At 41.5% G+C, this 17,281-nt stretch overlaps 1 protein-coding gene across 1 annotated transcript in view; it reads left to right on the top strand.

Annotated features, from left to right (window-relative positions):
• Window positions 1-13,454, top strand: part of magi2a (membrane associated guanylate kinase, WW and PDZ domain containing 2a) — a 208,091-nt gene extending 194,637 nt beyond the window's left edge. Inside the window, 4 exon segments of the mRNA XM_054624389.1 lie at window positions 309-534; window positions 1,989-2,141; window positions 5,338-5,476; window positions 8,905-13,454. Coding sequence (XP_054480364.1) covers window positions 309-534; window positions 1,989-2,141; window positions 5,338-5,476; window positions 8,905-9,632 — 1,246 coding nt within the window. The 3' untranslated portion in view covers window positions 9,633-13,454.
• The last annotated feature ends 3,827 nt before the right edge of the window (window positions 13,455-17,281 follow it).

Raw genomic sequence — 17,281 nt, 5'->3', positions numbered from 1 at the left:
ATTGCTTTTCCCCCTCTGCTTTACGCAGTACTCAGCATCGCCCGCACCCGAGATAACTTGTTTTTATTATAAACATTTTATGGGATGTGTGGAGGAACAGTTTAATTTCCTCACTTAAGTCTTGTTTAATGGTTGTCAGTGCAAAGCAAAACAAGCCGTCTCTGTCGGCACTGGGTGACCCAGCAGTTTGTCAGAAAGCGTTATTTTCACAGAAACATAACTCGAGTTCTGTGGCGTTTCTGAAGATAATGATGACAGTAATAGAAGTGCTCCCGGAAGTTCTTCCTTCATTCTGATTGGTGTGTTAGTTACAGGTCAGAGGTGAAGGCGAGGCAAGATGTTAAACCAGACATCAGACAGCCGCCGTTCACGGATTACCGACAGCCGCCGGTGGACTACCGGCACCCTCCTGTGGCGGACTACAGGCAGCCCCCCACGCTGGACTACAGACACCCGCCACTGATGGACTACAGACAGCTAGCTACCGACACCAGGCCGTTCACCATGCCAGACTACCGACTGCCACCAGTCCAAGTAAGGATGTTTTTATTTTATCACAAAACATGACATAAGTTACCATAAAAACAAAACAATCAACACAAAATCACACTGAAATAAACCAAAATACTAAATCAAACCGATGCACCCTGATAAACACCAACAAATTATTAGAATTATAATAAAACCATAGAAGAAAGGAATAAATACTTTTTTTTTAAAGAGATATAGAAGAAAATAAAATGTTGATCCTACCTCATATGTACAAATTAATTTAGTAATTTACGTAAAATGTTCAGGTTTATTACAAATACCCATTATTGTCCCACATAATGCTCTCATTAAAAACAAACTTCTTCCAGCCTTCAGCTTCAATAAACTTTTTTACCCTTCCAAATTTTTTATGTATCATCATTTCTATTTAAAAGACATCATTCCAATGTTAAATTTCATAATGTTTAATAAAATGTAATATAATAAAACATTGAGTGATGTTCAAAAAGAACACACCAGAAACAACTTTCCCTGACAAAATAATCAGATTAATAATATAACTGTCTGTCTATGTAGCATCACCCAATATCACTGGGAAACAAATTAGGTTGAAAGCACAGTTTCATTACATTACACATCTTCTGAACCTCCCTCCCCAAGGCAGAGACATCATGCCAATATCAGAAAAGAAGTGATGTTGTCTCTCTTCTATAAAACAAAAACACTCATCTGACTCAGCAATACTCCTAATCTTTAACATTTCCTAGTAGGCAAAACACTGTAGATCCCCGAGGAGTTTGTGGAGACCAAAGCAGAGTTAATATTGGACTTCAATTCTTCAGGTGGCCAGAAAACTCCAATGAATGTTAATGTTGCTCTGTTCCTGCTGGATGTGTAAATAGGCAACTGTTTGCTGTAAACTGTAAACTACTTTTGTGTATATTGTGTATATTTTATTACCTCAAATTAGTCTACATTCTGCCACAGCTCTATATACCTTGGCTGGAATTCTGTTTATGTGCAAATGTACTTCATATATTTCTGCTTAAAGTTGACACTGTCTGCCTAAATATATTATATTCTTTATAGAACAATATTTTGCAGCCAACTAGAAGTAAAGAATGGAAATGTAAGAGTGAAATACAAAACTGTAAGTCTGCAAAACTGCATCGAGAAAGCCTGACTCACCAGAGCTAGTTGATGTTTGACAAAGTGCACAGCTGACACGCACTTCAGGATACTTTAAAGTCAATATTCTAAATGTTTACCTCTTGAGCAGCTCCCTTGTTTACCTTTCATACCGTATATGAGAAAGGTAATGTGAATATATATGTATATAATATAGTTCTAGGTCTTGTTTTGTTTACCTTGCATTCACTCGATTCTCATTCACTTATTTTTCTTTGCTGAGTCTTGAGTCTATTTTCCGCTGTAATGGCCCACTTTCTCCTCAGATAACGTCGACTCTAATCGCATCTGATCGCTGCTTGTCTCAGCTTTCCCAGGACTTTGACTTCTTCACAGTGGAGCTGGAGAAAAGTGTGAAGGGCTTCGGTTTTAGCATCCGCGGAGGACGGGAGTACAAGATGGACCTGTTTGTCCTACGACTGGCCGAGGACGGGCCGGCCATCCGCAACGGGAGGATGAGGGTACGTTTGATGATGTCGTTTACTTTAAGGATGCCACTACACCCCATTTTAAAGATTAAGCTGTTTTCTATCTTCTTGGATTACATGGCAGAAGCTCACTGTAATTGTCTGATGTTATCAAAGCTGCAGCAGCAACTTTTTCAGAGCCGATTACGAAATAATCTGTCAAAGTAACGCAGAGATGGTTCGTCCTCTTTGAGTTTTTTTTTTAAGTTTTTCTCCTCCCAAGTTCCTAAAAAAACATCTCCCCTTTGCGTTTAGTAACGGATAATATTTAGAAAGATAAAGATGAATAAAACATTTAAGTGGGCCAACTTAAATCACACTCTGCTGTTTGGATAGCTGCACAATTCTCCCTCTAGCTATAGTTGCTACTGAACTATTCGGTCAGAGAAAGCAGACATATTTTCTGAATTTTTAAAGATGTAATAAAGCCCTTGATGCTGCCTTTTAAATTCCCCCCTCATTAACTCCATGTGCTTTGCTGCTAGCAACACATATTTCAACTTCCACAATAGCTTTTCTCTGTCTTTCAATGCAGAATGAATCAACCTGCTCATCTTAATTGACTGATAGCATTTCAGTCTGCTTAGCATCAGTCTGCTTTACATTCTTTATATGCAATAAACCCATTAAAGATCATTTGTGCAAAATGCCCCCGGGGGAGATATAACTTTCCTGCCTCGATGGGAGTCCAGTGAGCCTTGATGCAGGTGGAAGAGGAGGAGGAATCCCCTCTTGAGCTCCAATAAAATTCAGCATACAAGCTGCTGATCAGTAATGGAAGAAATATTCTGATCCTTTCCTTAAGTAGAAGTACCAGCAACTAGTATACAAATACTCCTTCACAAGTAAAAGTCCTGCAATCAAAATCCTACATAACTAAATCTGCAAAATGTGATTAATTTATTTGGGCAAAAGTACTTAAACTTCAGAAGAATGGCCTCTGTGACTGATAAATGATTTAGTATTTTAGTATTAGATCGTTGACACAATGAAAAGTTTTTTATTTAAAAAATATATCTAAATGAATGCAGCAAAATCAGAGATGTAGTCCGTTTTTAATCCAGTTCACTTCTTTCTAAATCCACATCCTCAGATTTTTTCACTGGAGGTAGTTATGTATTTTATAAGTTTATTGTATTTTTCTTGTAAATCTAAATCTGAAAAGTAACCCTAGAAAGTACAATATTTTACAGAGTAGCAGAGTGGAAGTATAAAGCAACATAGCAGTTACTTTTCTCCACTGACTCTGATTTGCCAGACAGCCTCTCTGCTGGTGGGATATTGAAATAAACTCAACACTGTTCTGTTGAATATATTTTAAATGAACGAGGTGCACAGACCACTTTGATCAACAATCCTTGATCCATACAGCCGAACGCAGAGAGGAATCAATCTGCATTTAACTTTAAGTACATGTGAGATATCGGCTAAAAGGCATTGGACGTGCCTGTCACTTTGGATTTGGGTGGTGCTTTGACACGTTTTAAGGCGCAGAAACCAAAAGCTCTCTTGCACCGTGACTCCCTGCAGTTTAATCCAAGTCATTTCTCCTCAACATCCACTTTGTCACATCTTTAAGAAGGGGGAAAAAATGATCTCCTTTGATCCTGCTAGTCACAAACTAATCAGTAAGGAGCACTAACACATTTTAACAAGCACTTTTTTCTGTTCCAAGTGGTGGTTCAGAGGCTTTTAAGAAAATTGTACAAAGTGATTGGTTATTACATCATTCAGCATATTTAATTACCTCCTTTGAGCTCTAAACTTTCAATAAGAGACTGAGTTGTGCGTGGGCCTCGGCTGCTTCATTTCCTACTCGCGCTCCCTGTGCTCGACATTCACGTGCCGTCCATTCAACTTCCAGCTCCCTCTTTATTAAAGATGAAAATGGAGATCGCTCTCCGCCGCTGTAAGGAGCTGAGGAATAATGACCAAACCGTCCTGCCTTCCACCTCTCTTCAGACCGCCGCAATGACACCTAATGACTCCCCCTCTCCTGACTCGAGTCCGCTCCTGACTTTCAAATTACCCCTGCCATTACCGCAGGACTTCTCCATTTGTTAGAGTAATTGGCCGGCGTGTTTTTGTCCCGTTCCCCGTGAATCCTCCCTATTAGTCAACCCTCGGAGCCGTCTCTTGATGGCCTGAGAAGGGAGAAAGGAGGGGGTCCAGTTAATATTTACATTAGCTGTTAACTGAGCCGCTGCAGGTATGGCCAGGTTATTGGTATTCATCACAGTGTGCTTACATGTTCCATAGCAGCCCCCATGAGAAGGGTCCGCCTTAATTCCATTCAAATTTGATGTGGACATTACTGCCAGAATGAATTATGACTGACAGCAGTTCATGGCTGGTAATGCTTATTAGCGCTTACAGGAGCCCCTGGGAAAAGCCAGTGAATTATAGATCCATAGTGATGCTTATAAATCACTGTCATCCATTACCAAAGGAGCTTGTTAATATTCCATTTTATATTTAGTGACAGTGGGAGCATTTTGCAAAAAAACGCCACATCATAATTGACTCAATCTTAGCATGAATGCAAACACCTTCATTAATCTGCTCGTCTTATATTCTCCTTTAGTGAACTTGACTGGTGGGTTTTTGCAACAATTTAGCGCCTAATATAATTTGAATTTAGTGTTTCAGGTAATTATTTCTACAGTTAACCCCTTCCAAGGATCCTTAAATGCTGTTTATACACAAACATGTCAATCTATATTATAAGGTTCTTAACTCTTCAAACTGTGATTGCATAGAATATTTTTATTTTCATTACAGTTGTGAAATGGTGCATGGCACGTTGGCCCCTTTCACTGGTTTTGTTTTTCCCTGTGCTTCACAGTAACTGGTCAAAGAGCTTTAATGACGCTCAAAAAATCTTTAAACGCAGCTTTCACTCCTGATCCAGTGCTCGCTGTTTACTTGGCTGCTCTGAAGTCACAAAGTGTTTATCAATGACTCAACAGAGTTTCTTAAAGAGTTTGGCAGATAAAAGACCAAACTTCATCTGTTGTTGTTTAGCATATTATCGTATGATGTAGCGTTAGATTTCCTTCGTTTGTGCCCACTGTTTTTTCCATATAGTCTAGTTTTTATTAAGATTAAAATCTGAATTAAAAACATGTCAGTCTGCACATTAGGTGTTAAATCGCCTTCTATCCTCTGTCACACACTTCCTGTCGTCCAGGTTGGGGACCAAATCATTGAGATCAATGGAGAGAGCACCCAGAACATGACCCACGCCCGGGCCATCGAGCTGATCAAGTCCGGAGGCAGGCGGGTCCGTCTTCTCCTAAAGAGGGGCACGGGGCAGGTCCCAGAGTACGGTAGGTATCAACGCGTGAATCCAGATTCTTTGTCTTCAAGATCATTTCTTAACTCTCTTTTAACTCATAAATTGTACTTTCTTCACTGTCTTAATATCACTTTACCTCTTGATAACATAATTCTAGCATGCATCATGTTAGATCTTTATCTACTCTGTTCTCCCTGTATTCTGTATTTCACTATGCTGTTAAAACAAACTAATCATTTGTCTCTTCTATCTTGACTAACATTAGTTTATCTTCTGTCCATTTCAGTGACCTATCACTAATTGATTGGTCTAGGTTGTTACTTCCCCTTCTATAGGAATGGTATCTTCCAGTCTCTCCATGTGCATGAAAAGTGACAAGCATGGCTCCCCCTATTTCTTCCTAATGGGCCCCTCTAAAGACACGGTTTGTGATCATACGAATGTTTTTCTTCTTCATGTAACCCTGGCTTTCTGTGCTGTGGTTTTGTGTGTTTTTTTTTGTTGTTGCTCTAACCGCCTATTCAGGAATGCACTTAGCGCTTACAAATCACAACAACTTAGTTTGTAACCTTGGACACCCTGTACGGTTGAAGACTTGATAGTTTTATTTAAGAAATCATCAACAAATACGGCTTAAAGCTGCAGGAGGTTGTAAAGCTGGGGAACATAACTCTCCTCCTGACCAACAGATAAATCAACAGCTACCTACAGGCCCCCAAAAAAAAACCAGTCAGCCAGAGGAGATAAACGTGAAATATTTCAGCAGATTATTTACTCAGAGAAATCTCTGAGCTGCACGGACTGGGCGTGGAAGGGGAAATTTGTTTCTGTGACAGCACGGGGAGTAAAACTCTGAAGCGTCACTTGTTGTTCTGCACCAGAACGATGCTCACTTTTCCCCATTCTCCCAGTAGAGAGAAAGATGTTTTAGGGGGAACGCCGCGACAGCCTCCAGTGATACACATTCATCAGCGTTTGGCCTCGGCGGTCACATTCCACCACTTAAACACAGGAAATGGAGTGTGATGGTGTTTCCCCGCGTTGGCCCTTTTCTTCCGGCCAGGGATTTCTTATCTCTGTGCGTGGAGAGCTTTTTGTAACACTTGCCTTGAGGTTGTTCCGCAGCCTTGAAATATGCGCACAGGGAGTCGTACTGTGGTCAGCCAGGAGACACAGTCCTCCATCATTAGAGATGTTTTGAGCTCCACCCCGCTGTCCAAAAAGCAGATGCAACATTTTTGTAACCCACACGGTGTGTTCTGTGGGGGCTTGATTCAGCATTTCATCACTCTTACTTTATTTGCAGACTGGAAGGTTATGCAAATCATCTACGGTGATTAATCTGGCTATTTAAAACATTAGCATACTAATGTTCAGAGCAGCAAGTTATTTTTGTGTCAGGTTGTCGTGTGCTTTTTAGGAACGGCTGAATGCAAAACGAAGTAGAGCATTTTAGGAATATATTTGGCATAAAATGGTGGTTGTTGGCATGTGCATGACTATTATCGTGTGCCTGTCTGTGTGTGTGTGTGTTTGTGCCTCTATCTAGTGTTAGATCTGCAGCGCATATTTATCAAAGGCCTAAAACATAGCAGAAGTTCTTTGCTCTTTATATCAAAGTGACACTCCAGCAAACTAAAGGATGTCATCCCACAAAAACACAACATGTATGATCAGAGGAAAAGCCAGTCAGGCTCTAGGATTTAGAAATAGAAATCCTCACATTTCCTCTGTGAAGGGTTTTTCTCTAAAAGTCTGTTTGATTTTTAGGGCTTTAAGTTCAATCAAAATATCATTACCTTTAGTTTCTTACATCTTTTGTCAGACCTTCTCTTGCAGGTAAACGCCCACTCAATGCCGACAGTTTCTAACTGCAAACGTCCTATTAAAAAACTTGCAGTTTCTTAACTCAAACCCAGAATTACATACAAAGATTTTCCCAGACTTGACAAATCTTCCGTCACAGCCAAATAATTCATTCAAAACTGTATTCACAGGCTGAATAGTTAAGTTCTTTCTATGAATAGTAAATTGACTTTGACATCTTCAAAGTTATCAATTAAAAGGACACAATTGTTGGAAACAAAACAAAAAGAAAAGTGGCCATAGTCACATTCTATGTAGTTTAGCTTGTTTAAGCTCATCATTGTGGTTTTTTCACAAACGTTAGTGTTTGGTTTCACTCTCCACGCTCTCATAAAGTTGTTTCTGTCGCAGCAGTCAGCTGTTCTCTGCCCAAAAAAAGCTCTAAAAACCGCACTGCACACTCCCCGTCCAGCACCGAAGAGCAGCAGACAAAGTTAGCGATTAACTAGTGAACATGGTGAAGCATTTAGCAGCTAAAGAGACAAATATTTCCCTCAGGAGTCTGTAAATATTGGATATTGGAATATTGGAGTGAATAAGGCGAAGTGAGTATCGGATTCACATTCATCAAATGGACACAAACGTGACTCCAAATGAATGCTAATGCTGCTCCCTGTCTGCTGGCTGTGTAATGAGACAACTGATTCACTTTTAAATTCCCCATTTAAACTTATAAGGCGACGATTTGTCCGTGTTGTGTTCAAGTGCAGGTCTAAGAAAGTTATGAGTACAGGCCCAAATCTGTAATGCTCCTCTAATATAGAGCACATTTACATATGGTAGTTTGTGTTATGGTGACTCAGCAGAAACCTAAGCAGAGCTTTAACACAGCATGTGATAATCACAGGTTTCTTAGGTCAAAAACACACACACACACACACACACAAACTCCACTGCAGCAGGCATGCTGTAGGTGAAGGACTCTGGAGATCCAGGTACTCTCTCTCACTCTTAGTCCTGGATCTTATGTGCTCCAGCGCTGCACGGGAGTCTGCCTATAATTGGGTCTCGTGGCGCGGGTGTAGCTAGCCTCGCCTCTGCCCTCCCTTTGCCTGGCCCGCTGAAAATGACTGATGGCCGAGGGACCGAGACCCATCGGTGCAGAAACAGAAGCTAACAGTCCGTGAGAGTGGAGAGCTGTGGAGGAGCTTGTGTAGATTCACTGCAGCTGCTGCGCTGGATTCAGACTTCTTCAGGGCTTAAGAGAGAGAGAGAGTGAGATGCTCTCCCCCCCCCCACGAGGGGTTTTCATTCTCGCTATAGCACCACCCTATTGGGCACATCATCCATTTCATTAAACCGGTTTTCGATTTTCCGCCAAGGTTCTAGATTGGCCGGGGCTTTAAGGAGAGCTATGGGAGGCAGATTGATGTTGTCTAAAAGTAGCGTCGCCCCGTGACACGTTCTCAAGTAGCTGTAGTGCTGCTCCGAAATGCACCCTAATGCTTCTAGCTTGTAGAATAGCAATGATTGCTGTGTTTATAGTGTTTGTCTTGAGTTAGTGTTTGTGCAGTGGCATGCGTGCAAGCTCTTAAACAGAGAGTATGTGTGGTTTTCATATTGACTGTGTGTGTGTGTGTGTGTGTGCTCCAGATAATGCCGCCCCATGGGATGCTCGCCCTTCAGCCTCCCCAAGCCTGTCGGAAGTAGCCCCTCCCATCGACAGCCTTTCCATGTCATCGCCTTCATCTCATCTGGCCCCCGACCCGCCTCACCTGCCGCCTCTGGACGTCCCGCGAGACCCGGCGGCACGAGACGGCAGGACGGAGCGTTCCAAGAGCCCCCAGAGGGCCGAGCTGCCGAACCCAGATCCCACCGGCCAGGGGAGGAGAGCGGCTTCGACCGGCGGGAGCGGCAGAGCCAAGAGGGAAGGTGGCAGGTCCACCCACATGGGTCACAGGGTCCAGCCCGCTAGTGAGGGGGAAGTGGGCAAGGAGGGGCAGAGCGGGGAGCCCAAACCTTCCAGGATGACCAGAGGGACGTCCAAGGAGAGGAATACTGGGGACAGCAGAGAATCCAACGCATCTCCCAGCAGCTCCAAGCTCCCGCACACCAACGGGAACAGCGTCATGGACGTGGAGCGTTACGGTGGCGGGCAGCAGCAGCAGCAGCAGCAGGTGGACTCATCGGAGCTGAGCAGGACCAGGACCAGGGAGCTGGACCGGGGCCTGGGGGAGAGCCGGCCCAGCCTGCCCAGCAAGAGCACCGGCGGCGGCGCAGCGGGGAGGAAGGCCACGGTCTCTCCCGGGCCTTGGAAGATCCCCGGATCAGACAAGCTGCCCAGCACACTGCGAGCAGGAACGTCCACGCTGAGCAGATAACAACCGCGGCTTCATCAGAACACAGTGGCCACACTCATCTGAGCTTAACCACCACATCTGGATGAAAACACCACATCTGGATGAACCCACCACATCTTCCTGTGCTCCTCCATCCCCTTCCCCTCCCCCAATCTAACCCGTTCTCCCACTGACCACAGAGTCAGGACCAAAGGGGGGTGCAGGGTGATCTGGACCACGTGTTTTTAGAGTTTTATTTATGATACTGTACTCTAAATTATTTTGAGAAATATTTTACACCCACCACCTTAAGAACTGGAATATCATCCACTTTTTTAAAGAAAGGAAGTGGAAGAAGAGCGAGCAGAATGTGTGTTTAGCGTGGCGGGGAATCATTTAAAGGACACAAACTTTAAAGAACTATATTTTGAATTCTCCTCCAAGCAGAACCTGGGGGACAAAACATGCAAATACAAAACTCCTGACGGGAAGCAACTGTCGGATGCGACTGGATATTTTATCTCTTCACCACGGAGTCTGTTTTTATGAAATGGAATGTTAAAAAAAAAAATGAAAGTTTGCCTGTTTTTGACGAGAGCGAAAGGAAACAAAGAGCGACAGCAGAGATGAAATCAACAGAACTTTGCCTTAACAGAGACTGAATGGGCCTGAATCCATCTAGAATAATCTATCAGATGATTATAGACATAGATATATTATAATGAATATGAATATGTGGGATCATTTTTGTAAATAAGATCATCTTTAAGCGAACAGAACCTATGTTGAGCTGGATGGAAACTTTAATCCAATGCTCAGAAAGGCTAAACGGTGCGACATGGACCAGAACTTTCCACCCGACCAACGTTTCTCTCTTTTCTACGCTCCCGTTCAGCCCTGTGATTGCCGTTTCCGAGGTCTCTGCCGGCCTCGCTGCGGTTGACTTCACGATCTTTCTGCGCTTGAATCATCCCCGAGTTCAGCGAGGGTGTCATGTCAATCCATTTTTCTCATTTCTGTGCTTAACGAACAAAGCTATCGGAGTCGGTGGTGTCCAGACGGACGCCGAGAGAAGGCGCTCGCGTGGTACCGATCGAGGGGCAGAGTGCCTTAGACTGACAGAGAGGTTGGCTTTTAAGTCAAAAAGGTTAAACTCCAAACCACTTAAGAGGGTCGAAACAGGCTGCTATACAACATCGACTTTACAGATATATAAATAATAAACTGTATTTTTTCAGATAAGAGTGTGATGAAGTGAAATATATGATTTATTTCACGAGCTTGTGTGTGGAAATAGGTCTATTATCAGAGGTATTGATGGTTCTTATCTGTGCAAGTGGTTCATTTCAGCATAGTTTTCATTACTGATTTCTTAATGAGGTCTGAAGATATTAAATTCCATGAAGAATTTCTCATAAGAGACGGTGCTTTCAAATGTCAGCACAGAGCACCCAAACCAAACCAAACCGCTGGGAATCTGACATAAAGTCGTCAAAGAATCAATATCACACGTCAGAAGCTGGCTCGTCTAACAACCTGCGACCTGGATGAACGAATGCCCGCCATTTGAAAATGAAACGTTTCTATCATCATTTCCAGATGAGAGGAGAGGAGGTCACACCTGTCAGAGCGTCCGTCAGCGGCTGAGTTTGATTTGTTTTAAGTGGTTCTGTCGACACTGTGTGATGTGAACGGGTACATCTTCATACCAGAGCTCCCAGTAGGTTAGACACAGGAGCTCTGGACTCTATTTGAAGGCTTTAACCTACAGCATAAATGTTAAGCTGTACATCTTTAGACAACCTGATAATTGACTTTTTGATAAGCCCTGCCCCCCTTAGTTACTGTTGCTATGCTTGTCAAGCTTTCCATTCTGGCACAGCACATGTGCAGTTTACAAAGATACAATTCTTAGTGAGTCTTGAAACAATGGGTCCTGGATTTAAAACTGAAGTAAACAAAAGCAGTTTCTTATTTCTAGATGGCAACGGAACATTTTTGCCGGCTGACTGACTGACTGGTTTGATCAGATGTAGCTTTCTGGATAAACAGGCTCACTTTAGCCCCAGGAGTTGGCTGAAAACTGTGTCTCCAGCTGACTCATACTAAAACAAATTAGGGGACTTAAATATCCACTTGATGCTACATTCATGATCTTTTAAAAGAGGGAAAAGCTACATGTCACAAGCAAAAAGTTAGCATCTTCACCAGTTAATCTTTTGCAGGAAAGAACCAATTAAATATGATTAAAAATAAAACAAATGTAAGATCAGACTTATTTTATTGTCATTACACAATTTGTCTGTTTAGCCTTCATGCTTGTTTGTATTTTCCAAACGGTATTTTTTTTTACTTTTAACGTTAATAGAAAAAAGTATTTTAGGATGAGAACTGATGTTGTTAGCAAAGTAACGCTCTCTGGGGAAGCTGGAATAATTCAACTTATTTAATCAAATGCAAAAAAACTTTAACTAGCTGGTGAACTGGTAAGAAGGAACTGTTGCAGTTGTTAGCATGTGTGTCCTGCTTACTAGTTCACTTGAGCTCCTGTGATTTAGGTTTTGGAAAGGCTAAAAAATAACAAGTTAAACTCTTTAAAAGCTGATCATTGCTCAGACTTCAGCCGTATGCACTCTGCTTAAATCCAAAGCTTGACAGGTCTGCAGCGCCTAGTTACAGTTGCTAAGCTGTGATTGAACACTTGATGTTCGGGGCAGGGTTCTTAAGCAAACTCAATTTTGAGATCAACAAATCTTTTTTTTACAAAGCATCTCTGCAGATGTGAAAACTCTTGAGTGGCAAATCTTTCCTCTGAATGAGACAACATCAACAGGAGGTAAAGAAAAAAAAGAGTCACAGTACCCGAACAAAGGTTTCCTCTAGAATAAAAGAGCAAAAGGGAGACAAGTCATTATGTTTGCCATTGTGATCCGTAATTACACCATGAATAAGCGGACTGACTTTAAAGCACAATCTCTCTCAGACGGTTTTGGGGAATTATTAATATGGAGAAAACGATCAGCCAGGCACAAACAGCTCAGACCTTCAGTCACTTGTGGATGAAGTGAAAAGGGCAATATTATAAAATAAAATACACCTTCCATTCGTCAGACTAAATGCTGCCTACATACTGTATCATCATCATGCATCATCTGACCGGACTTCTTCTACATTTTATGTTTGAAGCAGAAACAAAAAAAAAACTGATGTGCGTATGTTTCGCTCAACCTTTGCACAACTCACTGCTTCCCACATCTGAGCTGTCTCCATCGAGCCAAATTGTAAGTAGTTTGCTACGGACAGTAAGAAAAAAAAAATACATCTGGAGGTGTAAAAAAAAAAATGTGCGTGTTGAAAGTAAACAGCACCATAAACTCCCACCCAAACGGCTCAGCATCACTGTGTAGTGTTATAGCAGTGTATAGACCCTGAACAAAAATATCTCTATAAATATGACTCCGTGTACTATTGATGGTCACAAAGACTGCAAGTGGAGCAACTATTTTTATGAAATGCAACACTATGGATATATTAACTTTTGCAAAAATCTTGTTTACCTGTATGATATTCTGAAACGCTGTCAAAATAAAAGAAAAATCTTGACACAATAAGAAAGATTTATTTAGGACATGCTGCCGTGTGATTCATTATGTGTGTCTGTTTTAATTAAAGCATACAATTCACATATATGAGTAAAGCTTTACTTTATCTCCCCTGCTGAGCACTTGTAAGAAATATATATATATATATATATATACGAACTATAATGTAGTCGTAAACTAGACTAAAAGACGTGACACAACTGTTTACAACGACTTTGTTTTACTGCAGAGGAACTGAACTTTATATGTAAAGTCTGTGGAGTGCCCCTTTAATTAAAGGTCTACTTACCAGATCTCTTTAATGTGACTCATGGCCTTCATTAGGAGATATAGTTTTTCTCTGTCGTCAAATACTTCATTAATGTTCATATACCTATTTTATATGATTTCAACTGTTATAATATAGTTATAGTATTGTCACTTAACAAATATGATCTTTTTATCTGTTTACAAATACATTATAGTGAGTAAAACAATATTTATATGATGTTATTTTTATACTGCACTGCTTATAAAAGCTTAAAGTGCTCGAGTTTTGTGTTTTTTCAGGAAATACACAAATATTGTCAGGAAGTTATTTTTAAAACTCCTGAGCTTGTTTCTTATATTGGTGGTACTGTTGCAGTGTCACTATTTGGCCACATGGGGGCATCTGGTACTCCAGGTGGATTAGAGAAGATTCTTTTTTGTTTTGTTTTTTTAAAAGGAAATAACTTTAATGATTTGATTTAATCAAGGAGGTATCGGTTTGTGTATACATATATAAAAAACAAACATATATTCAAATGTACAAAGAAAAAACTACTGAACCTTGTGAATGTTGAATAGAAAATCCAATGGTTTCATACTTTGTGTGCATGTTCTCCATATCTCCACTAGAGGTCAGCAGAGACCAGGCATCACTTCCCAAGCTGCTTGGTTTCATAATTGTTGAATTTACATAAAGTTATTAGTCAGACATTTCCTCTTATAAAAGGTTATTGGGCTTTTACCAGCCAGTGTGATGTTTCATTAATACATACACATTAAATTACGACCGTTTTAATGATATATATCTCCGCTCTTGTGTCTCAGATCGACATTTAAATGATCTTCAACCTGCACCGCAGCTTTGGGAAATTGAAAAAACACTGGTGTGTACACTTCCTCCAGTTGATACTGTGTTTTTCACACATACATCCTGCTTGCAATACACATGAAAAACATGTTAAATATAGATAGCAATTTGCGTCATGAGAGATGAAATGGGATTTTAACATTTAAGCAAACCGTAGACTTAATTTCCTGTGTCTTAAGTTTGACTAAGCTTCTGTTTTGCCTTTTTGAAATGGCAAACATTGCTTCTATTCCATCATAGCATTGAGAAGTTGTCTCCATGCTGTATTTGTACAGAGGCCTGTGCATGAAACAGACAGCAAAAGAGGCACAAAAGAGGCCCAGGGTGAGAGATTAAGCACTGCAGGAGCCGGAGAACGAGCTCTCCTGCAGAGGCAGCGCTGGTCGGGGCGGCCTGCTGCTGGAAGCTGCTGGATGCTGCCTGTACGCTCCACGGGGGTGGGTGGGGGGATCGATCCAGAGCTGTACTCACATCTCCATCGGGAGAAAGACAAGCTCAGCCCAGACCTCAACAGACTGCTCTGCTCTTTCTGAAGAGACACCAAGGTCGTTAAGAGTTGAAGAACAACCTCTGGCTCCTTCATCAAATGGCTCTCAGAGGAAATAACTCATAGTTTAAACATTGTTGTGCTCAAATCAGACGCATACGCATGATGAGCGGGGTGTTATATGACAGCTTTATGGGATGAAACTGTTCATCTGAGCTGCACAAATGACTGTTTACCCGCATGGCTCAAACACTGGATCTCAATTGCATCTGACAGCAGCACTAATGTGTAGAACATATTGTCAGGGAAATAACTGCAGTGCAGAGATAACACAGCAGAATGAGTTCATCCTTTGGGACGACCTTTTTTGTATTGCACAAAAACAAAAACAAAAAACTTAAACAGCATCTCTAGTGATGGAGGGTTTTGAGCATCCAGGTCTCGAATTGCCTCATCTCAGCCGGGAGTAATGCTTTTATCCGAGGTGAGCCAGGAGTTGTGGAGTTGCATTAAAGCAGATTTCTCACTGTCGCCTCATTTGCGCTGCTACATTTCGGAGGCCAGAGGAGATAAACCAGACAGGAGAGAGAGGTCTATTCCCTCGTCCTTAGTTAGACAGATTTTCTGAGAGTTGCAGGAATAAAAATAATCAACTCATTTGGGAGCAGCTCCGGCTTTAGACATTTCATGCTCAGTAACGCTGAAACACCGTTAGAAATGTATTACAGCCCTCTCTGTTAACTTATATAAAGCCTACAGTGTTTCAGACGTGACTTTGGGTTAAACGTTCCTGCAATCAGCAAACTAATTCAACCTGGATCATGCTGGGGCGGTTACAAAACAAACATTTAAAGGACGACAAATAATGCGTTGCACAACAAGGATTATCTGCAGAAAAAGAATGAGGGTTGTCCTGTTCCTGTATGTGTGTTTAAATAAAAGAGATTGTCCCGTTAAAGCAGATTCTATCAGCGTGTGAAGGCCACTTTTAGGTTTGCAGGTCAAAGCCCAGTGTGCAGTCACGTCTTTGTTGCATTGCCTTCAAATTGTCTGCACACATATGCATGCATGCAACCTGCTCTAGAGGTGTGAAATCCTGCATTCATACTTTCAAAGCCGGAATCAAGATTAATAACGTAGATTATATTCTAGTTGCTGCACTTCCGTAGCACAAACAAACTGCCCTTCAGAAAAATGAATTGTAAGTTTGTAAGTTTTAATCTCCTCCAGGCAACAGGCTGTATGTAGCCTGGAGGAGATGGTGGTGTTTGATGCCCGGTACTTGATAACTTTAATTACACATCACTGTTCTGCTACCATGGACGCAAATGATCTGCATTTGCATGTTTTTTTTTAAGTGTGTGTCAATAGAAAAGGCCTGTCCTGAGTGAACAATGGGTCTTTCAGTTTAAGAGCGATCAATAGACGTTTTTATGTCAGGAGATAAGTCGTGTATTGTTTAGGATCATTTAGAGACACATTAAGTTTATCACATCAGTGAGTGAACATGGAAAATGTCCCGGTTCAAATGAATTTGATTTTATCTGACTGTATTGATTGTTCATGTCCAGATTTAATGCTCTACTAGATGTTCAAATCTGATGTGTTAGGTTTAAAACACATTTTGAGTGAGATTATTTAATTGCTACAGTCGCTTTATGGATACAGGAAGGCCTAGAAAGTATACAATGAAACTCAATAGAGATATGACACAATACTATTATCTATCATTACATTACATTACAGTCATTTAGCAGACGCTTTTATCCAAAGCGACTTACAGGAAGTGTATTCAACATAGGTATTCAAGAGAACTACTAGTCACCAGAAGTCATAAGTGCATCTCCTTTCTTAAACAAGCATCTAAAAGCATAAACCAGAGCAAAAGTATAGTGCAGAAACAAACTAATACGAATACAATAAGTGCAACAAACTAATACGAATACAATAAATGCAACAAACTTATATGAATACAATAAGTGCTCTGAGGTTTTGCTTTATCATTAAGGAATTGGGTTCTATTTCATTTTTGTATTTTGCTCAATCATCATCATCTCACTTATCATCAATATCCTGTAATATTATTCAGGCCCTTGCAAGATTAAAGTTATGGTGAAACCCACACAGGACTTTGTTATGTAAAGCATAAAACGTGATATTCAAGTGAAATGATGTGTTTATTGGCATTTGCCAAAATTTAACATTGTGATGATTCAGAGAGGAATGTTCCTCCTCCAGTCTGCCGCGTCGACTTCCTAGATTTTTGAATGAAATGTCCTCGACAGAGCGGCGTGTACCGTGGGGACCGGGGGGGGGGGGGGGGGGGGGCCCACGCACGCACGGGCGGGTCTCTCGCGCCCTGCCCACTCGGTATCTCGCCTTCATGCTCGAGCTGTAGTCTGCAGACAGACAGACCCGTGAAGTATCCACAGCAGCCAGCCAGAGCCCAGAGGCGGCCGGTGGGAGGAGGCAGAGTCCGCAGCTC

The sequence above is a fragment of the Anoplopoma fimbria genome, chromosome 23, assembly GCF_027596085.1.
Source record: "Anoplopoma fimbria isolate UVic2021 breed Golden Eagle Sablefish chromosome 23, Afim_UVic_2022, whole genome shotgun sequence".
NCBI lineage: Eukaryota > Metazoa > Chordata > Actinopteri > Perciformes > Anoplopomatidae > Anoplopoma > Anoplopoma fimbria.
The sequence above is the reverse complement of the archived record's forward strand: the minus strand, read 5'-3'. Positions and strand labels throughout refer to the sequence as shown.